The sequence below is a fragment of the Leuciscus leuciscus genome (genome assembly GCF_965113295.1).
Source record: "Leuciscus leuciscus genome assembly, chromosome: 22".
In the NCBI taxonomy this organism is placed as follows: domain Eukaryota; kingdom Metazoa; phylum Chordata; class Actinopteri; order Cypriniformes; family Leuciscidae; genus Leuciscus; species Leuciscus leuciscus.
This window is the reverse complement of record NC_138746.1, coordinates 18,857,023-18,881,494: the sequence shown is the minus strand read 5'-3', so window position 1 is coordinate 18,881,494 and position 24,472 is coordinate 18,857,023. Positions and strand designations below refer to the sequence as shown.

The window sequence follows — 24,472 nt, the reverse complement described above, 5'->3', positions numbered from 1 at the left end:
GCCGTAGCGGTCAAATCACGATATTGCAGGCCCTTACATTAGGTCACGTGAGCTCAAACGACTACTCGACAACAAGATATTTTGTCGACAATTTTTTATTGTCGACGTTGTCGACAACGTCGACTAATCGTTTCAGCCCTAGTGCAAAAGGGGCGGGGTTTATGCCCACTAATTGATTGGAAAAGTCCAGCATATTAATTATACATGTGCATGAACAAATCATTCATTCACAATAAGATCTTTAGCGTGCATTTAGACAAATTCATGCCGAATTATTGTTTTAGTCTGACGGAAATCAAACTTTTAACATGCATTTACACACGTAATCTGTTACAGTATTCTAATCCAGACGTGGCCTGTTGAAATGAAAATTCAGAAATGGCATCCGTTCCAACATTCCAGAGAGCAGATTTCTCCGCTTTACCTGAAGATCATGTAATATTCCTGCTAAATTCAGAGGGCAGCAGTTGGACATGCAAACTTGAGTCAACAGCTAAACAGACCCACTATCTCTGAGATTAAGTGATTGAAGGTTTGCCACAAACTCTTGCATGTTTAAACAAATGATATTTCATATAGCAGCATGGTGGATGATCATTAAGGAGGTTCTATTGTACAGTTAAAATAGCTTAGCCTATTTAAGATTGCCAGGTGGCAGCGTGGTCTGAGAGAAAGGGCAAAGGTCAGGCTCAGGAAAGGAGGTTAATGAATAACCTGTCTGTCATTTATTTAGTGGCTGTCAGAGAGGCAACACTTACAAAATAATTGTAGCGGACACAGTCCTAGGTTAACCGTAAAACCAGACTGCTATTCTTTATTCATAGAAACCAGGACTCGTGTTGTTTGGATTGGGTCAAAGTGGAATGTTCCAGTTGCGGGGTGTTTTTTAGACACTTAGTTTGCAACCCTGAGCTAAGATAACCGGCAGTCACGCTGTAGGCTGGAATGTTGATGGGCCTTATCTCTGTTCCCTTTTTTCCTTGAGGTGTGTGTGGATAGCATCTGCTTGTGTGTGTTTGTGTGGTTGCAGTGGGTAAGAGATGCTGACCACAGTCTTCAAATTCCACCCTTCTTCCACACATTCACATTAGACCTGTGTTTTGTAACTACATTTTTTGGATGTAATAATCAAATTTTTGGATGCACATTGCCTTTAATTAAAAATGTGCACATCATTCAGCTTTGGATATGTCCTAGGGATTGATTAGATTTCAAGATTTTTATAGATTTTTTATAAAAATCACTTTCTTTGAAGCTTTTCTTTATCATGCCTCCATTGTTTTTTTCCCCTTCAAACTTTTTAATTCCCCTTTTATTTATAGATTTTTATTGACCTTTTATCCGACTGTCCTGTGATACATGCGTACATGATGCACTGTATGTAGACAAACTAAAACTATAGAGAGCGTGAAGTGTTTGAGTTTTTGTGTTTACAGGACCAAAAATGGCATAGTTGAAGAAACACCCATAACTTCCTGTTGAACAAAACATTGACATATTTTGACAAATCTTCACATATACATTTTTCATGCATATTCTTAAAAAAAGAGAAAAGTTTGGGGGTCAGTTCAATTTTATTTTAAAGAAATAAATATAAATACTTTAATTCAGCAAGGATGCATTAAATGCTGTACTTTTGAACTTTCTATTCATCAGATAATCTTGAAAGCATCTCAGTTTCCACCAAAATAACAAGCAGCACAACTGTTTTCAATATTGATAATAATATAAAATGTTTTTTGAGCACCAAATCAGCACATTATAATGATTTCTGATGCATCATGTGACTCTGTAAACTGGAGTATTAATTATGCTGAAAATTCAGCTCTGCCATCACAAGAATAAATTACCTAATAAAATTAATTAAAACAGAAAATGATTTTAAATTGTAATAATATATTTCACAGTATTAGTGTTTTTACCTTGGTGAGCATTAAAAAAAGTTAATCGACCCCAAATAGTTGAATGGCAGTGTAGGTTCAGAACAACAACATATTATTTTAAAAGCAAACCATACACTTTCAGTCTGAAACATAAAGACATTAGATGTTAGAGTCTCTGAATCTATGTGCAGGTGTCCCACTGATCTCAGTTACTGTACATTTACAGTAGCGTTACCTCTGGCCCGTCTTCCACACTGAAGCAAAAACAGAGCTGTAGTACAGATGACGCGAGTACACACTCCTGTGAAAGCTGTTGTGTTTGTAAAGTTTATCCAGGAACATCTGGGATAAGCAGGAGTCCAGCTGGACCCCGATATTGTTATTGTTTGCTGTCTTTTTTGGATCTTATCAGTCCACAGCAGGTTTAATCTCATCAGGAGAGGATCTGTTCTGCAGCAGGAGAGGAGATGTGGTTTCGTGGGGCTAACATCCATCCATACCTGTCCTGTGTTCTTCCCTGTACGCTGGATATGGAATTTCATTGGATGCTGTGCTGATGAGGCCTCCCCATATTCTTGTAAACATTTTGTGTCTTGTATTGGTTGAGCTGGGCTGGGTATCACATTGCTTATGTCAACACCATTAGCAGGTGCTACTGTTTTGCAGGAGAATCAGAGAAGTTCTGCTTCTGTAGAGAGTGTGTGTGTGTGTGTGTGTGTGTGTGTGTGTGTGTGTGTGTGTGTGTGTGTGTGTGTGTGTGTGTGTGTGTGTGTGTGTGTGTCTGTGTCTGTGTCTGGAGGCAAATGGAAATATGTCTCCGGAAGAGGGATTGATCATCCTTGAAGTTTCTCTTTTTAGACCTGAAACTAGTCTCAAGAATGATCAGGTTGCTCTGACACCTGATATTTAAATACTTTAACATGGGGTGTAATTTTACTTTTATAAAACATTTAATTGGGGTAGTGCACAGAAAATCTAATCAGCTAATCCGCTTTTCGAATTCGACTTTATCACACAGTGCTACCAAAAAAATGTAAATGTATAATCCAGTCACATGGACCACTTTTTAGTCATTTTTATTATGCTTTTGCATGCTCTTCGAAGCTTCATTCCCCTAGTTTTTTTTTTCATTTTCATTAAGACTGGCCCAGAGAAATTCTTATTGGTTTGGAACAAAATAAGGGTGTGTAAATGATGACAGAATTTTAATTCGTGGGTGAACTAATCTTTTAATGAAATATAACTTGTTCTAGTTTCTGAAATATGGTTTCTGTGAAAATATTGGGTTGTCAAAATGTTCTCTCTGGACACCTCCTTCCTAGAACAGAAATGGTGAGTGAAATGAAGGGTTTGGCCAGTGTGGTTTCTATATACCAGACCTGTTGGTATATAATACCAGAACGCATCAACCACATCGAAAACTGCCCAACAGTGGTTTCAGAAGTGATTTAAGGGGAAATGGTACTTCAGAGCTAGATGTATTTAATGCAGAGCTTAATCACACCGTACAGCAAGATGCACACTGTAGTCTGGACTGAACCTTGTTTTTTCTCTATGGTTTCATGTTTGTTTGGCGTTATTTGTTGTTGTTTTATGGCATGGCATTGTGCTGTTGAGAAGTTCCACACCCTTGTTGTGCGTTGTCATTAAGGTTGATCTGATTGCTTTGGTGGACGCGAGATGTGTCATCTTCAGGGGGCGTGTGTTTTGAAGACCTCTTTGTAGCAGTGTTGATAGAAAACCTGTATTATATAATTATTAAATTGTTTTAACCGTTCAAAAACTACAGATTTTGGGGTCAGTAAGAAGTCCCTTATGCTCACCAGTCACCACAGCTGCATTTCTTTGATCAAAAATACAGAAAAACAGTAGTGTTGTTAAATATTACAATTTAAAATAACTTTTCTATTCTGTAATGACAAAGCTACATTTTTAGCATCATTATCCCAGTCTTCAGTGTCACATGATCCTTCAGAAATCATTCTAATATGCTGATTTGGTGCTCAAGAAACATTTATCATTATTATCAATGTTGAAAAAAGTTGTGCTGCTTAATATTTTGGTGGTAAGTGTGGTACTGTAATCCTTTTTTCAGGATTATTTGATTAATATAAAGTCGAAAAGAACAGCAATTGTTTGAAATAGAATATTTTGTAACATTAGGTTTTTACTGTCTCTTATCTCTATCAATTTAATGCATCCTTGCTGAATAAAAGCATTCATTTCTTTAAGAAGAACTGTTGTGTGTGTGTATTATATAGATATCTGAGTGGTAACTTGTCTGAACTGGTTTATTGAATTGTTTATTAAATGGTTTATTGACTTGTTTATTAAATTGGACTGAAACGGATTGTTATCGGTGGGATTTTTGAACAGATGTTTTGAATGTTCCTTGTCCGTGTCTCAGTTTCCACTGAAATATTGCTTGTGGTATCTACCCTGTGTACACTTAATCCTGTCTCTCCTCTGTGCGTTGAACTATAAGACTGGTTTTAACTGGACTAGTGGCATTAGCAAATTAATTAGACTAATAAAAAAGTGACTAACTAATGGAGGATGGCGAATCCTGTTAAACACTCTTCCGCTGATCAGCTTCTTGCTGTTGAGTTTACCGTTTCATTGGAATCGGAGATGATTCATGATCTTTATTGCACTGGAAAACCTCTGCTCTACATTCTACATAAATCCGTCTTGCTGTCATGTTAATAAACACATGGGCTATGGAGCTGCTGCATTAGGAGTGTGTGTGTGTGTGTGTGTGTGTGTGTGTGTGTGTGTGTTTGGGTGGGTGGGTAGGTAGGTGTCTTAGAGAAGGGAGTGATGTGGCGTACCTATCATCATCACATTTCTATTTCTATCAACTCAAGCCTGTGTACTTTGTTTGCATTCTGATCTCTGATGAATCCTGTAATCCAGCATTAAATTGTTGATAAGCAGCTGTTTAATGGCTTATTTGTAGCTTTAGTCACTTCTCATAAATAATTAATAATATTTTTAGTTACTGGATCTCTCTGCAGTGAAATGTGGCATCTCCACATACATCGGCTGCTCTGTTCCTAAACCTAGTGAGCCACCTTGCCATCTACATAGGCTGCTGTCCTCTAGTAGGCATCATAACTGAAATGAATTTTGGAACTATATGCAGAAACACATACAAATAATAGCGATCTTCGGGTGAGAGGACTCAGCTCGCAAAAGACTTTTGCTTTAGCATATACAGTATTGCTGAGCTAACAATGCAATACTCTCACATACTGGGTAAAATACTGGGTAACATTTTTTTTACTGAATTGGTCACAGTTTATTATGGGATTGCTTTCCCACATGGCTAGCCTATATGATTTGGGAAAAAAATCTAATTTCGTTTTCTTTTCCTGATAATTTTTTAAATTTTTGTGAGAATTGTAAAATTAAATAAGTAGGGCCTAAATATTTTGGTGGAAAAACTGCAGGGAGACCATAAAACATCTCTTTTGTTAAAAACAGCTGATTTATAGGTGCTTCTTTTTGTAAGTTTTGTAAGATGGTTGGTGCAACGTTTGTTTTTTACAGGTGGATATGCTGGACTTCTCATGCCATCGATTTGTGTCTGTGCGCATTCATTAGCCAAAGGGAGGACCAGGAGCACTCCGTCTAATTCATCTTCAGTACATTTTAATTCACTAAATAGCCGTTACAGGAAAGATCGATTGATGGATGAGTGGAGCACGTTATTTTTGCTACCAGTTTCAAGAGAGACCTCAAGTAGAAATAGTTTGTTGGACAGTTATCAAATTACACTTCAAAGGCATGAGTTACAAAAACATTGTAGTTCTTGTCCTAAGGGTGCTTGGAGAACGACTCTGACTTTGATGGATAGGAATGCGTATGGTCTGTTTTGACAGGTCATCAAGTGGGAATGAAGCAGATGAAGTCGTCATTTGTCAACGGATCTCTATGTGAGAGAGATATAGAGTAAAGTTAAGTTATCTAATTCATGAAGAAGCGCCTTTGACATTGTTTGCAGATTGTGAGATGGGCAAACTATTACACTGGCGTTTTACATTTACATCTAGTCATTTAACAGACGCCTTTGTCCAAAGCGACTTACAAATGGGGACTAAATTAAGCGAGTCATCGTGAAGAGGTTTTACTGTGTATTGTTTGTGTGTGTGTCTTCAATGAGAAGATGAATATATAAAAAGATCTTTTAAAGTTTGAGTTTTTTAATTCTTTCCAGAGCTTATCAGGTCCCTCCCTCCTTTCATTCTCTCTCTCTCTCTCTCTCTCTCTCTCTCTCTCTCTCTCTCTCTCTCTCTCTCTCTCTCTCTCTCTCTCTCTCTCTCTCTCTCTCTCTCTCTCTCTCTCTCTTTTTCTCTCTCTCTTTTTCTCTCTCTCTCTCTGGGCAGATAGGAGAAACACTGCCATATAAGGTGGTGTGATAGTGGCCTTGTCCATTTTTACCCGGGAACAGCAGCTGTTCCTCTCGCCCCCTCAGTCAAAACAACCAGGAAACCTTTTCCCAATGCTCTCGAAATGTTACAGAAATCCTGCCCTCTGTGACACTTTATCTGTCTGCCTATAGTTGACCAGGTCCAGGTAATCGCCTTAGCGTGGTAAAATCATGCACAGGTTCTTGTGTCCTTTTTAAAACTGCAGCAACAACATAATATATAAATCTATATATTTTATAACATTATAAATGTCTTTACTGTCACTTTTGATCCATTTTAATGTGTCCTTGCTGAATGAAAGTAAAAACTTTTGAACGGTAGTGTAGATGTTTAAAAAGTCGTTACACGTATTCATCATAATAATCAGAATAAAACAATTTTGATTTTGTCATGAAGCTTTGAGGTTCTGATTTTAGTTTTGATGTTTTTTGAGAAATGTGTGATAGGTTTCAGGAAATGAGCCTTTGTAAGTGTGACAACCTGTGAAAGCTTGGTGCTAGTGACACATTGATGAATCTGTTAGACCACTTAAACAAGCAGATTTTTTTCATTTTGAGATTATCTGCATTGACTGAAAACTGGATGGTGGATTTACAGAAGTAGTTCCCATTTTGTCTGTTCTAAGATAGTAGGCCTAAACATTTTCAGAATTTATATTGTGCAACGTTGTGCATTTAATTTTTGCATGTCTCAATTGTTATCATAAAAGTTTATTACGTTTAAACATTGATGTTACATCAGCCATCTGCCACCCTTTTCTCTATACTGGCATCAGCATCAGTTCATTTGAAGTGTTTTGGCTTCCTAAAACCGCACTTAACTATACAACAGGATGTGCAACGGTGAGGAAGGATTACTGCAAAAGGTGTTTTACCATGCAGATGTGACAGATTTCTCATTTCTACAAAAACAAAATGCCAATTTACAACACGCAAATTAACTTTCCAGGTTTTCACGTTTGTATTGGGGCATGTTGTTAAATATCTGGGCAATAATGTTAGAAATATTCAACTTTGTATATTCCGCTTTCCTTTATTTTATTTAAAATTTCTTTATTTTCTCTACATATTTTTGAGAGAATAAAAAAGAAAAGAAAACCTGGTCTCAGTTGTTCAGACTTCAGATAATCTTATTATCGACTGATGCTTATTTCAAATTGCTAAATATCTGTCAGCTAATCAGCCTGTTATATCAGTATACTGATACACTAATTGTTACACATAGGGAGCTAATAAACTAAGAGGTTGTTAGTTACATGAGGTTGAAAGTGTGAGCGTGAGAAGGAGTGTCAGAGCGAGAGGATGTCTGCGGGTTTAACTGAAGCGTGGATAATCATTTGTCATTATTGCAGTTAGTGTTGGAGGTGGTGTGTTTGTGTGTAGTTGGGAGTGACTCACACTCAGTTTGTGTGGTGTGTGTGTGTGTGTGTATGAGGGAATGTTAAAATGCAGAGAAATGCAGTATTTTTAACTCCCACTCAGGTTTCAGGGTTTTCATTTGCCATTTGGATTCACTTACTGTATGCTGTTTTGCATTCCATGCATCTTTCATAACAACCATGTTGTTGTTTTTCGTTAATGTGTGAGTCTCTTAACTCAAAATAATAAACCATAAAAATAAATGGGGCTCTCTTCGACTAAAGATTTTTCTAGTCGATTAGTAGTCGTTCATGTAGTATTAGTATTAGTAGTCGTTCATGTAGTATTAGTGCATCTCTACTTATAAGCAAGTCAAATACTTCATTCATGGAAAAGCAATCTTCACATCTATGTTTGAACGACACAGAACGGGTTTTTCCCCACCATCTCTGCATGTTTATTCTGGGCAATTCTTAAATGCTTTAATGGTGCTTAGACCTGCAGGAAACGCCTAATATTATAAATAATGTTACGTCCCCATTTTATTCTTGGAATGGAGGAACATGTAATAGAATAATAATGGTGTGATGTGTAAGGTTCAATTCCCAACCCCAGGGTGAATCAAAAACAAGTTATTTTATTTTACAAATGTGGGAGGATTCCAAGGCTTCAAGAGGGGACAAGGCCAAAACAACTAACATTAACCGTCTAACTAGTAGGGAGAAACTAACTCAGCTACAAAATAAAATAAAAAAAGTACTATAAAAATACACTTAGGCTACTCCCTAACTAGCTTAAACAGGAGAAAACAAGATCAAAATGGAATTGCACCCACCTATCTACTAATCCCTTCCCAAAGAATTAACAATATAAAGAACAATACAACTAAGGTAAACAAACAAATAGTAACTTACAAACAAAAAAGGTTTTCTTGTTGTAGGCACTAATTACAAGAGTGTTAACACAATAACACTGAAGAGAAACTCAGGGCTTTTTTTTACACTGGGCACATTTGCTGATGTCCGAGTCTGAGCAGGATTGTTCCAGCGTTGGTCTAGTTTCACACACTCAACTTGATTCTGTCAAACCCTGGTGCATGTGCGTTCATCTTGCGTCATCACAAACATGAAATGCAATATATTGTGTGTTTTATTAATTTGGTGACTATGCGCAGCTGAGTAAACAGCACTTGGGTTTACTGTATGTGGTTTGCATTTCTGCTGCTTGAGAACAGACTCTTTTATGGAGACAGTGGATTGCCATTCATTTGCCGCCTTGATTGCACTCGCTATACATGAATACACTGCAAGCTCACACTGGCGCATATCCAAGGTAAATCAACACTATCATCCCATATATGTGTTTTATTGAAGTAAATACATCGTAATCGGTTAAAACGAATGTGCAGGTTACTTTACTTCCTGAACAAGTGTGTTCCCGAGCCCGTGTTGCTTTCACATTCATGCGAATCACGCCACAGTTCAAGTGCAACCGAACTCAGATCACCTCCTTCAGGTAGTCTGGGGTTCGGCACCCCAGTGCGCACCCGGGTCCACATGACAGCTTTCACATTACCAATTTTTCATGCAAACCGTGCTCCATTCCGAACTAAACTGCCAGTGTAAAAACGCCCTCAGTCAACAAGGTATAATCATAAACGATTAGTAAAGCTTTTGAGTTGAGAAAAGAAGCCCTAACAAAGCAGCCTACACACACAGAGACACACACACACAGACACACACACAGAGACACACACACAGAGACACACACACACAGAGACACACACACACAGAGACACACACACACAGAGACACACACACACAGAGACACACACACACAGAGACACACACACACAGAGACACACACACACACACACACAGAGACACACACACACACAGAGACACACACACACACACACACACACACACACACACACACACACAGAGACACACACACACACAGAGACACACACACACACAGAGACACACACACACACAGAGACACACACACACACACAGAGACACACACACACACAGAGACACACACACACACACAGAGACACACACACACACACAGAGACACACACACACACACAGAGACACACACACACACACAGAGACACACACACACACACAGAGACACACACACACAGAGACACACACACACAGAGACACACACACACACACAGAGACACACACACACACACAGAGACACACACACACACACACAGAGACACACACACACACACAGAGACACACACACACAGAGACACACACACACAGAGACACACACACACAGAGACACACACACACAGAGACACACACACACAGAGACACACACACACAGAGACACACACACAGAGACACACACACAGCTCCATGGAATGGTGCTGCTTAAATCTCCAAAGGTTCTTCTCATCCTCCAATCACAGATAACCAATCATTGGAGTCAGATGGCAGCCATTACTTCCTGCTTATGAAGTAGAGAGAGAGAAACAGGGAGAAAGGGAAAAAAGTAAAGAAAACAAAACAAATACGTTCTTGGATGTGAGAATAAATATTTGTTTTTCTTTATTTCTTTTATTTGGAATTGCCTGCAGTTATTGGCCTCTAATTCTGGAATGACTGAGTGCATAGGATTAATAGAATGAATGAATGACTGTGCAACCCATATTGTTTTCGAAATTTAATTTAATTTGATTTTTATATTTCATTTTTAGCCTTTGCTTTGCCTGTGGACCTGAAATGAGATGATGGTCAGGTTTAACCTTTTGCACGTCAGCAGAGGTTTGTTGAGCTCTATAAGAACTTTCAGTTAAAGTTTAAGTGTTAAAATGCTTGTCTCAGGTTAATGTGCAAAATGGCACATGAGTGGTGTAAAAATGACACACTTTCAGGTTAAACTTTAAGCAATGCAGAGACGGAAGCAGTTGAAATTCTTCGTGTGTTGGATTGAAAACGGAGCTGCAGATTTAACCTGAAGATCCCGTGTGGTTGACGTATGTTGGTGTTTGTACAGGTGGTCTGCATGTGTGTTCATGGGTCGTCTAGTAACGGTGGCCCCTTGTATTTCTGGCCTGAGGAGTGGGCTTTACAGCACACCTCACACTATCCTCATGTTTTAAATGTTTACTTTGGTGTGTTTTGGTATGTTCTGTTTCATGTCTCTGATGACTGTATTGGAGAACGGGGCCACAGGAAGAAATGATGTCATCTCTAAACTGCACCGTGACACTACAGCAGTTTCACTGGAGCCTCTGGTGGCAGATGTCATTTCCTGTCTGTGCGTGCTTTGAGATAGACAGTGTGTTTTTCCTTAAATAGAAGTTTTATATTTTAAGTTCCCTATGCTGAGAAATAGGGTGCTGATATGGTGAAATATAACGGACATGCACAGGAGTTCAATCATATGCCAGCTCTTGTCCCATGATGCAACGCAGTGTTTCCTGCTGAGTTCAGCAGAATAGTCACATGTTGAATATGTCATAGCTGGGTAACCCTTTATTTTACTGTGTCATTGTTACATATGTTACATGTACTTACCACAGTGATAACAGTAAATTATGCATAATTACACGGTAAGTACATGTTGTTAATTATTATTGCTCAGTACTTAAATATTTAAACTGTAACAATGACTCCTTAAAGTCGGCATGAAATCAAATTTGACAAATCTTCTTTTTATATGTAATATTGTAGTGTTTATTATAAATGATTTATCTGTGCACTTCATTATTTAAAAAAAAATTCATTTACCCTTATAATCTTTAATCAAATACATTACCTTTCCCTCCCCCCTCGAAACGACCTCTCTTCTCTTTCGGTCACGTGCCATGGCGAAAGGGTGCGGCCAGAGCCGATGAGGGTGCGGCTATCGGTGTCTGTCTCGTTTTGAGTCAAGTCAAGTTATCAGTCAAGTTCACCCTCGAGAGCATCTCGAAGTGTCCGAATGGTAGGCTATCTATCTTATCTAAATCTAGTTATTTACTTATTGGACACGTCGAGATGCTCTCGATGGTGAACTTGACTTGACTCATCTTGGTTCGCGGGAGGCTCATATAAATATGGGCTGATTCCTGCCTGAAAATTTAGATTCCTGCCTGAAAAAATACATAATTAAAATGTAAGTACTCTGAAAAAGAGAGTATAAAAATCGAGTGTCTGTAGACCTTTCACGACTGTTGTAAACACAGCTCATTATTTCCATTCACTCCACCCCCTCCCTTCTGAGCTCCTTCCAAAGCCACGCCCCCAAAACACATGAACGCGCGACGCCAAACGCTCAGGCTCAGCTGGAAGACGCATTTATTTACTTATTTATTTACCTGAGACGAGTGGAGAGGAAGGAGCGCAGTGCATGCAGTGACATCATGTCAGAATCACATGTAATAAAATACCTAACTTTATCACTATAAATATAAACAAATAAGATGGCTTTTAGTACTCACTATCAAGCTAGAATATCGATACTGGTAAAGTTAAAAATATATTTTGTTTGATTCGGTAACGAGCTATATTTATAGGTAACGAGCTATATTTATAAGGCAAAGCTAAAAACAGGTTGCATTGATACACGTTTTTCCATTACCATCAGTTAAACTGTGATGGTAAAAAGGACTAACTTTACACTCCGGAGACAAGCCTACCGCATCGTCGGTTCGAGGACAGGTCCAGGGTCGAGGGCGAAGCACACGAGGTCGTTCAAAAGTGCGGGCAACCAGGGTCCGAGGAAGTAGTTTTTGCCTTGTTTGCCTTTGCTGACTGCATATGCAGGTGCTCTGCCATAATTTTACTCTTCGTAGGTTCCGCGCCTCTCTTGCACTCCTCAAAGCAAACGGGTGCGCGCATATGGGCAGATCTTGTAGCAACAGTGGTGGTAGCCATGGTTGCGAGAGAGAGTGACAGTCGCCCAAACCAATCAATTGTTTTGTCCCGGATGGAAATAATGAGCTGTGTTTATTGCAGATTAAAAGGTCTACAGTCACTCGATTTGTATACTCTCTTTTTCAGAGCACTTACATTTTAATTATGTATTGGTATATAAAGACAGTTTAAACAAATTTGAAAAAAAGTTTTTTATAAAAATCCTACCTACCCTACCTTTAAACTAAAGTGTAACCCAGAGCAGTTACTGAATTAACAAGTTGAATTGATTCAAACTGAGTTTACCATTTGAAACATGTTACCATTTGAAACATGTTAGCAGTCTAACGTTAGCCAGTTTACATGGCCGCTCGCTCTAACGTTAACCTAGAAGATAAATATGCGCATATCCAAGTGTTTGTGTGGACTGGAGTGTGGAAGCATGATATGTTTAACTTTACGTGCAATGAATTTACAGAGAATCAGGGCAGGTATGGGCATTTTTGTCAAGTTTTTATTTCTATTACTGATAGGTGTCAAAAACAAGTACACAGGGGCGGGGCGTGTCCATCATGGCGATAATGAAAATATTTTAATTAAAACGGTGTTCTGAAAATTATCAATAATGCATCAATTTAAAAAGAAACCTCTTCAATTTGAATTTCGAATGTATTTGTATAGCGCTTTTCACAATACATATCGTTTTAAAGCAGCTGTAAATGCATAGGTCTACATTACAATTTAGAGTGATCTGTTATCAGACGTGACTGTCTAAGTAATGTCCATATCTCAGTACAGAAATGTACAGTTCTAAGATAATACAAATCTTGTAGTTAGCTAACATCATGTATTCATTTTAGGAAGAAACAATGAACTAATTAAAGTAATTATTACAAGTTGTGAACAATGATTACAATATATAGAATATTTTGCATTGGTGTATGTTGGTCCAGAGTTGGCGTCCCTGGCAGCAGTTGGAGTCATCTCTTCACAGGTGTTGGGTCACCAAGTCTTCGTAAGAGGCTGGATCCAAACTGGAGCTGGCGTGTAGTCTCTAGTTACCTCAGGATGGGCATCCCGAGATAAAACAGAGAAGCAGATGGTAAATAATTAGCGTAGCTGCTAATAACATAATAACATTTCGAGCAAAGATAATCATTTGTGCATTTGATCTGATATAACTGGAGTACAAGGTTATGAGGTATATTATGAATGCTTGGCTAAAGAGATGTCTTTTAATCTAGATTTAAACTGGGATAGTGTCTCAGTGTCTTCCATCATCAGTAAGGCTATTCAAGAGTTTAGGAGCCAAATGTGAAAATGCTCTCCCTCCTTTAGTGGACTTAGATATCCTTGGTACTACAAATATCCAGAGTTTTGTGACCTTAAAGAGCATGATGGATAGTAGGGCGATAGAAGATCGGTTAAATATACATGAGCTAAACCATTCAGGGCCTTATAGGTAGCAATACTTAAAGGAATATGGACATAATGAATACGTAATCAATATGGAACTTAAAGGAGTAGTTCACTTTAAAATGAAAATTACCCCATGATTTACTCATCCTCAGGCCATCCTAGGTGTGTATGAAAATTGGTGTTTTCTGATCATATTTTCTTGACCTGGTAAGAACTCTAGCAGCTGCATTTTGGACCAATTGTAGCTTGTTTATTGAGGAAGCAGGACAACCAGCTAGTAATGCATTACAGTAATCAAGTCTAGAGGTCATGAATGCATGAACTAATTTTTCTGCATCTGAAACAGATAGCATGTTCCGTAGCTTAGCAATGTTTCAGAGGTGGAAGAAAGCTGTTTTTGTAACATGAATTATGATTTTCGAAAGACAAGTTGCTGTCTAATATAACTCCCAGGTCTTTTACTGTAGAGCAGGGATCGGCAACAGGCGGCCCCCGGGCCAAAACTGTCCCGCCAGCAATAATATCGGGCCCGCGCCCGCAGCCAGATTATTTTAATAGCGGCTGGGTCTGAAATAGGTCTGTCATGACAGCAACAGTTACTCTCAAAAACTTTGTCTTTAGTGATTTTGCCTTCAAAATAAAAGTATGCGAACGTTTTTGCAGCAATGCTTTATTTTTAGATGAATTGAGAGCTTTTAATTTGATTGCTTTGTTGCAGATAAGACACACCGGCTTTGCATTCACAAAACTAGAAACTCATAGTTGTCTTTCTATTCTTCTTTGAATGCCCTTTTCACTGTCAACTTTTCTCTTTAGACTCTTTGATAGTGCCATTTTCTCTCACCTGCTAGCTTAAATGTTAATATCACTCTGCACACAACGTAATAGCATACCTCCAGCACGCCAAAAAAATAGTATGTGAGTGTAAAAGTAGGCTACATAAAATATTTATTACAATAAGTTAGGCTCCATTGTGTAACAAGCAAATTAAAATGATACACATTTATTATTCACAATATGGAAAGAGGAAATAAAACATAGTTCGTTAAGAGCATGACTCAAACATGCCATTAATGGGCTTATTCAAGTCCTTTTATTTTGTTTGTTATTTTTATCCATTCCGCATCTCCCACATACGTGTGTTTTAGCAAGGCGGTCTGTGTTGCAAGTTGGTGAATGAAGATACTTGGCAGGTTACGTGTCACTACTGCTTTAATTAATTCATTCTGTGTAAAACCCCCAAACCGCCACACAAATTTGGCTTTTTGTTAATGACTGTCCTACTACAGGATTTAACACTGAGTTAAAGCTCACTACCAGTTACAAAAGACACTGTAACAGTCTGTCACAGGCAATTCTAGTTGCATTTTTCATCAATTAATTTCTTAATTTTATCATTTATATTTTCTTAAATTCCCTTGACCATGTTTTGGCCCGCCATCTAGTGGTGACATTTTTTTTGGGCCCGATGACAAACTTACTTGCTGACCCCTGAGGATGAAGTAACAGTATATCCTTCTAAAGGCGAATTGTATTCTAAGAAATTGTGTGTACAGGTTTTTGATCCAATAAGTAATACCTCAGTCTTATCTGAATTTAATAGAAGAAAATTACTGGTCATCCAATGTTTTATATATTTAACACACTCTGTCATCTTGGATAATTTACAGATTTCATCTGGTTGTGATGAAAAACAGCTGAGTATCATCGGCACAATAGTTTAAACGAATTCCATGTTCTCTTATAATATTAAAAAGTGACAGCATATTTTGAAAATAACAGAGGTCCTAACACAGGTCCTTGTGGCACTCGAGTAATTACCGGCTTTATCTTAGATTTTTTCCCATTTAAATAGACAAAATGGTAACAATCTGATAGGTACGATCTAAACCATCTTAATGCCTGTCCCTGAATGCCAGTGTAATTTAGTAATAGTCAATCTAAGTGTATGTTATGATCTATAGTGTTGAATGCAGCACTAAGACTAGTATTCAAGTAAAACTAGTATTCAGATACTGCCTTTTGTCAAAAGCTTTTGTCAAAGGCCTGAATCCTGACTGAAATTTTTCTTAGATATAATTATTTTGCAGGAAGGAGCACAATTGAGCGGACACAACTTTTTCTAGTATTTTAGACATAAATGGAAGATTTGAAATGGGTCTGTAATTTGCCTATTCATTGGTGGTTTCTTAATTCTTAATAACTGCCAGCTTGAACGGTCTTGGGACATCTAAAAGGAATAGCTGCGTGAGGTGAAGCTGAAGAATGAATGAACACCAGTAAACTGAAGCCCGGTCTATATGACACACCCTGTATGAGATTAATCAGATATCCTAGATACAAAACATAAACGTAACATTACAACTTTTATTTGCCCAAAAGTGATCTTGGAAGTTACATGCTAGCCAGAGAATGTTATGGTGCCGGGAATGTCGGACATTGCCGTTTGAATTGATGCTGAAGAGTGAATGAACACCAAACTGAAGCGCTTTGTTAGCAGGTTAATAAACCAAATGCATCCTATATGAGATTAATCAGATATATACAACATAAAAGTAATATCACAACATCTGCACGTGAATGCGCACGTGAGCTTGACCATGCTTGTCTAAATATGTAACTCCCAAAGTGGATGCGCTTAATATTAACTGTAAAATACTATAACTGTATTTTCAAAAAGTGATTTCAGGCATCACTGCGCACTTTCAAATTCATATTTTTAGTTAAATCTCTTACGGTGCCCACCATTCGAAAGCGAAAGTAAAATACGCACGGCCGCACCTGCATTTATGTCTACTGGTGCAGTGCAGAGCGAGCGATTTCAATTAATTACAATGGAAGTTGTTCGAGCATGAAGCTTAACTTCCAAAGGAATAAACTGAAAATGCTTGCACTGCTCCGCGCCACTGGACCCGAATTAACGGCAATTCGGGGGCGGCAATTGCTTGAATGGTGGGTTCATTATTATTCTTAGTGAAAAACACAACTAACCATTTGTAGGTTCCCTATTAGCATTGTGTTTAAATGCAAAATATTGCCAAATAGGCGATTTTACATTTCGCTTTGAAACCAAATCTTCCATCTTGTCAGTCAGCTCGCCTCACTCTCGTCACTTGATAAATGAAATCTGACTCCTGCTGCTAAACTGTGCTGCGACTCTCGTTCAGATCATGCTGAATTGAGCGGACATGTTCAGTTTTTAAGTGTAGTAGTGTCTGTTCTCTAACTGAACTAAATGAGTTTTATTATTATAGAAAATCAATCTTTTCAACCACACAGTATTGTTGTTTCTTCGTTGCAAATATTCGAATTATTGCAGAATTACTTGGATAAAAGTTTATTGTTCGTATATAAACACGTATAAAATGCATATAAATTTACGATTGTGATCAAAATAGACACCTTTTGTGATTAACGATTCAAATAACGATTGAATTGATTACATCGTTACACCACTAGATGCCAACAAGTGACTGTTAATTTATTTTTCAATTAACTATTCAGTCAAGAGATTCGTTCAAAAAGGCTGATTCATCCAGCAATGGAACAAGTAAAGTATTTATAAGTGAGTCATTGAATCATTCATACAAACCAATTTAAAAAAAAGAATTCATTCAAATTAATTAAACATTTTAAATAGACTGCAGCAATTAACATTTTGTCAGAACCTCTGGTAAATTACATGTTATTTTAGTTGTCTGTTCAGAATCATGATCTCTACTTGAACCCCAAAAAAATTGTGATTCTCAAATGATCCAGAATCGCGCAGCTCTCATTCAAACGAACGAATGAACTCTGAAATCGGTGTGCACCAAAAGTGCTACCATGAAAGCACCCTTGACATGGAGCAAAATTGACCTACTGGTGCAGTATTTATGTGACTTAATGGCCAATTAAAAAGTGCATTAAAATTAATGTTATGTTCACAGTGTTCGTAATATCTGATAGAGTACTATAGAGTGAAGCGAGAGAACAGATGCACTTAAGAAAAAAGAGAGAAGTCCATAAGATTTCACATTGTGCAGTAAGGGTAGAGAACTTTTTGGGAGTTGAAGGCAGGGCAGGAGAGAGAGTGAAAATGGAGAGGAGGGGGAGAGGTGTGGCTGTTGGACATTCCGACTGCTTTTCCGGTAAGGGTTTCCAGCGAGACCATGCCTGGTATGTCGGTCACAACAGACCTGGTCTTGCTTCAAATCACTTTACAAGCGCAGCAGTGCAGTAACCGCCGGCCGTCACCTCAGTCTGCATGTGCAGAAACAAATCTATGGCTCTGGTGGTCTCAACATCTGCTTAATTATTTTAAATGCATTTCCGTTCATTATACACTGCATTCCTTCAGGACAGGACATCATCCAGATGCCCAAAAAAGGTGAATTGTGTTCTGGGTAACAAAGGCAGTTAAAAATATTTTTTGATTTATGACTTTGGCTACATCAGCAGGAGTGAATGTTCTTTTATCATCTACTAACTTTTTATAAAGCCTTTCTGACTTATCAATCTTAAGATTTCTTCAGGCTGGAAGTTCTGCCTAGCCATTTAACTTCCTGTCCTTGAAGTATGCCTGTAGCTAATTCCACTCGGAGCTTAAATAAGAGATATCACTCGATAGCGTTTGCTTGCCCATGTCTTCTCACACAGATAGACATTTCCAAAGCAGTAACCAGATGGGATTAGTTTTCTGAATTGTTAAATTGTGTTTAGCTACAATTAAATACCTGCCATTTCATGTACCAATTCTGATTGTGTATGTATATATATATATATATATATCGGATGGGATGACAGAAGCAAATGAACCACTATCTGTTATGCTACCCTGAAAATTGGCCAAATCGATAATGAAAGTGCATCAGGTAGCAAGCAACAATTTTAGCATTAGGTATGGTGTTTGACAAAGGTCAAAATAAAAGAGAAGCATTGTGAAAATGGATGGAATCAATTTCTAAGAAAAACAGACATGTTCATTTTGCATGAATATTATTTGCATGGAGGCCATTATTTTAATGTTTCACTCAAAGTGTTTGTGTTTCTGTTTCAGGACTCCATGAATGCCCTGGTTTTAGATCTGGACTCTCCGGCCTTACGTAAAAATAAGAACATTGAGACCTTCTTGAACAGATGTGAGTATCTGCTTTTAAGAGACCTAGATTTTCTCTGATTGTTGTTCTGTGTTATTCTGTGGGTAAAGGAAATACTTAATGGTGGCATCATGTTTTACAATGAGTCTGCTTCCTGCTACAACGTCATCAGCATTTATATGAATTGAAATGTTTTGAGTGGCTCTTCCTAATTTGGGCCCCTCACTTTAAAACACAAGCTCATCACATAATAATGAACTGTCAACACATACTAGAGCTGCATGATTGGGGATAAATTGAGGATGGAGATCACGATTCTCCCACGATTCTGAACAGACAACAAAACATGTAATAGCGGTTTGAATGAATGATTCAATGACTTTAATATTCAGTTTGTTGTCATAAGTGATCTTTGATATTTGTTTAAATTCAGTGCCTGTGTGAACGCATCTGTGTCTGTTTGCTCTATTTATGCGCTGTTAAAATTTTCACTAATTATCACATTCTGTCCCGATTTTGTTCCTGACTTTGCTTGTTGTCATGGAGACCATAGGGCTGTATGGATGTTATAATGTGTGGTTTGGATGAGAGAGTGTGACTCAACAGTCCTCTCATCCAGACTGTGTACCCTCTCTACTGGCCTTTGATAATTGTCATTCCTGTTGTTGATGTCGATGTCCTCAATATTTTAATGAATAACTACTAAGCTTTACAATATATACTGAAAATGTGTGAGGGTTTTTTTTGTTGGGCATTGTTTAGAAGTGGTAGAACATTATGGGGTTTTCAGTTGCCAATGGCTATATCTAGAAACCATTATGGCCGTAGGCTGATTATAATTCAAATGTGTTTGTGTATAAGATAATATAAAAATGATATAATTTAATGATAGCAAATGAGATGTACACAGAATTTACTCATACATATTTGAAAACACTTCAGGTACTTAGTACAGTAGTAACTATCATTGCCATTTACAGACCTGACAGATCACCAGAAAACAAATTCTAGTTCTTCAATCATGACATGACCAAGGAAATGTGATTTTTGATGTGTTCTGTGTACAGATGAGAAGGTCATGGGCCAAACGAGGGAGCTGCAGATGAAGCCAGAGGATTTTGACCGAGTGAAGGTGATCGGTAGAGGAGCATTCGGAGAAGTCCAGTTGGTGAGTGTGTTTGTGTGAGATAATTTCAGGATAATATGTATGTGCATTCAAAAGTGTATGTGTTGATATTAAATCAAAATGGACCGTATTTACTTTGTTAGTGCAAATTACTAGTCTTGTTATGAACAATTAATCCGTGCAAGTTGATTCACACACACAAAAAAAAAACATTTTTGTCTTTGTAATCTTTGATCGAAATCTGAAAATGTACTTCCCCTCTGGAATGGTCTTCCTTCTCTGATGACGTCAGTTTGAACATCCCCTCCAATGGTCTGCTGTGAGCTTTGACAGCAAGCTGAACGGAACGCCCACTTTTCTAGATCCAATCAGTTCTTAGGGGGGAAAAAACACGCCTCGGCCTGTATTTTTCTCCTTCAATATTCCGTTTCACTTGGAAAATACGTCACAACACTGAAGTCGGTCACAACTTCCGGTTCACGGTGATTCTTCCGGTTCTCTTAAAGAGAACTTACAAGAATAAATATGTTAAATGTTGTTAAATTTAACAGTTAATTAACCTCATTTGACTTTCCAACTGTATCTTTTTCTTCTGTCTGATGTCATAATCCTTTAGCTAGTTTATGAGTAAATTAGTGCCAAGGCTATTTGTTTACAGATCAGACCTAGATGGGACTTTTAACGGAAGTAAAACAGGGTCCCCGCGGGTCCTTTAAAAGAACTTAAATTCAGTTTGAACAAATGTAAGGCCATAAAAATTCTTAAACATCTTAAATGGGACAAGAAAATTCTTAATTATCATTTCAAGACGTCTTAAATGTGGTGATGAAAAAACGATATCGCGATATGGCTTGATTTGATTGATTAATAAACTTCAAAAGGCTATGATTTAATTAAATGTTCAACGTAAATACATGTCTCTGTTGCACTTTCTACAGGCTAATGATTTGCATTTTCATTCAGCTCACAGCAATATCGACCCGTATTTTTACACAGTGTTGATAACTGGTGGATCAAAAAGAAGCAAATGCGCGCATATATATATATATACACATATATACATAGAATTGTTTAAAGGGCTGTTTTATTATTTTATAAAACTTTTTGTTTTTGTCCAAACCTGTTCTTGAACTATAATTAAAGTTCAATCATTTCAAAGTCAATTATTGTGGCTTTTACAGTCATTTTATGGTTTAGGATATTACAATAGACATTGTCCTCCTATGCATACATTATTAATTTTAATTGTGCAGGTCTTAAAAGCCTTAAATTTGATTATAAAAAGAAAACCCTGCAGATACCCTGGTAAAATACATTAGAGAGTCTTTGTATGATGTAATTAAATGATCAAAACTCAGCGATTGTATAAAAGCACAGAAGTTATACTGTTAAATCAATCTGTGGCATTAATATAAAATTATATGCTGTTGTATCCATCACATTTTGAAAGCACAATATACATATTAAGGCAAATATGAGCAGGTTTGAATTGTTAACTACACATTAATTGCAATTATTTAATCTATTAGCTGCCACACTTTAAATAAATGTAGTGTGTAATTGTCTGTATGTATGTGTTATACCAAATGCTGCAAGCAGTTCTGTGTGCTTCCTGTTAAATGACCCCATGTAATTGTATATTTACATGTCAGATGTATAAACAACGGAGAGACCATGTGTAGTTTTGTATTGTGTCGTCACTCTGGGTGTGTGTTTGTGAAAGTCAGGGGAGAGATGCAGTGGGATGAGTCTGAACAAGCCTGCAGACACAAACAACATGATTACCCAGTATTCTCCTCTGTCAGTTGTCTGACAGGGGCTGTGTGGGTGCACTGAACCTAAAGCACAACAACAGAGGGTGCTTTAAAATTTGGCTGTCTGTGTGGAAGGCAAAACAGCCTCTCACAGAGTGTTCATTGGTGGTATTTTTCAATTGTTTTGGGAGCGATGCACAATATCTGACAGAAATTGAAAATGTTGGTTCATGAGTGTGTTAGCAATGAATTAGCCTAAGTCTCACAGAAGGAATGTGATGTGCTTTTTGTTATGATGTGTTTGTGTAGGTTAGGCATAAGGCCTCTCAGAAGGTGTACGCAATGAAGGTGCTCAGTAAGTTTGAAATGATCAAACGCTCAGATTCTGCCTTCTTCTGGGAGGAACGTGACATCATGGCATTTGCCGACAGCCCATGGGTCGTACAGGTATGATGTGCTTTTTTTGTTCTTTTTTTCTCACAAACCTGTCCTGTGTGTGTACGCAAGCCTTAAATGTGCAGCAGTGGTTTTTCATATACAAATACTCTCTATGGTTTGATATGCGTAAAACGAATGTGCTCTTTCCAAACATTAAATATCACATGACTATCCAATATGTGTGTACACTACCATTCAAAAGATTGAAGTCTGTTACATTTTATTTTATTTTATACTTTAATTCAGCAAAGACACATTTAAATTGTTTAAAGTGACAGTAAAGTATTTTGCATTGTTACAAAGAAGCCTAGAAAATACATTACGGTCTTCACAAAAATATTAAACAGCACAACTGTTTTAAACATTGATAATAATAATGTTTATTGAGCACCAAATCAGCATATTTGCATAAAGAAATCATGTAATATAAAGAGAATTCCGCTTTGCTATCACAGTAATACATTTCATTTAAAAATAAATTAACATAGAAAACAGTTATTGAATTGTATTAATATCCCCAACATTACCTTTTTCACAGTATTTTTAATCAAATAAATGCAGCCATGGTGAACATGAGGCTTCTTTCAAAAAACTTCTTTTTTTTTCTTTCTTTTTTGACCCAAAACAGTAGTTTATTTTATTTTATTTATTTTTATACTGATTTCTAATGATTATCTTCATCATATTTAAATAATGAAACAGGATACTCTGTTTTTCAGCAAATTTAAAAGCATTATTTAAGAGTCAGTCAGTCATTCAGATTTTAAGCTTTTAATTAACAACTATTTTGTTTCACTTGAGTGTTTTTGTTAGCTGCTCAAGTTAAAATGTTAAAAGTGAAATTATGTGCTATCTATTTGACCAGAAATATTATGCCAGTGCATCTCTAGCTTGAGCACATACACAATGTCAGACTACAGAGATAAATATATATTTTCTTTTTTTCCTCCCCCTCTTTTCTCGATTCTTTCTCATCTTCTCCTCAGCTGTGCTGTGCTTTCCAGGATGACCGTTCTCTCTACATGGTAATGGAATACATGCCAGGAGGAGATCTAGTCAATCTCACCAGCACATACGACGTTCCAGAGAAGTGGGCAAAGTTCTACACTGCCGAGGTTGTGTTGGCTTTGGACGCTATTCATTCCATGGGCTTTATTCACCGAGACGTCAAACCAGACAACATGCTGCTGGACCGCTACGGACACCTCAAACTTGCCGACTTTGGGACCTGCATGAAAATGGATGGGGTGAGGGGGTCAACCAGTTATTGCAAAACAAAAATTTCAGTTGATCACAGGCTCTTGTCAAAACTACAGGCTCTCTCTGGTCAGCTTCTGACCAAGTATTTCACCCTGAGCGCAGAGATTTCTAGCTCGCTCCTGGATGTAATTGCATGATAAATACCTTGAGCACATGCCAGTTCTTGTCCAAACTTAAGGGACTGAGCCTTCCTCTCATTCCTTTATCTCTGAATGAGGAAGACCTCAGGTGGTTTCAGGTGGTTTAGGGTCATACTGGGGCTAAAAAGCTGTTTTACTTTAAAAAGGCTCAGTTTATGTTGATTAAAGATTAAAGGGATCGTTCACCCAAAAATGAAAATTCTGTCATTAATTACTTTGACATTGATGTTTCAAAAAGTTCATAAAGCGATCGTAAATCTAATCCATATGAATTGAGTGAATTTGTCAAAATTTTCTGAAGAGACTCACTTTAAATGATGAACAGATTGAATTTAGGCTTTTGTTCACATATTAACATTGATCAGCGAACATAAACAGAAGCTCAACCAAACCTGCTTGACGTGCGAGAACAAACCTCTTGCGGAAGCTCGTAACACAAGAATGAACCTCATTGGTTCTCGCACGTCAAGCTAACATGCTTGAGCTTCCGTTTACCACAAACTGATGTGTGAGTAGATGAATGTTTATATGTGAATATAAAAGCACAAATTGAATCTGTTCTTCATATAAAGCAGGCAAGTCTCTTCACTAAACCATACTAAACAGCTGTTCAAATGGATTAGTTTTATGATCTCTTAATGAACTTTTTGAAGCATCAAAGTGTCGTTTGTGTAGCTGTCAATGGAGGGACCGAAAGCTCTCAGATTTCAGCGAAAATATC

General features: G+C 37.6%; 1 protein-coding gene across 4 annotated transcripts in view; it reads left to right on the top strand.

Moving 5' to 3' along the window:
* The window catches only part of rock2a (rho-associated, coiled-coil containing protein kinase 2a), a 51,247-nt gene that overhangs the window by 7,024 nt on the left and 19,751 nt on the right, over positions 1 to 24,472 (top strand). For all 4 annotated transcript variants that reach the window (XM_082154950.1, XM_082154953.1, XM_082154952.1 and 1 more), the window contains exons 2-5: positions 18,994 to 19,075; positions 20,101 to 20,201; positions 22,223 to 22,360; positions 23,338 to 23,598. In XM_082154950.1, coding sequence (XP_082011076.1) covers positions 18,994 to 19,075; positions 20,101 to 20,201; positions 22,223 to 22,360; positions 23,338 to 23,598 — 582 coding nt within the window. The remainder of the gene's footprint in view (positions 1 to 18,993; positions 19,076 to 20,100; positions 20,202 to 22,222; positions 22,361 to 23,337; positions 23,599 to 24,472) is intronic.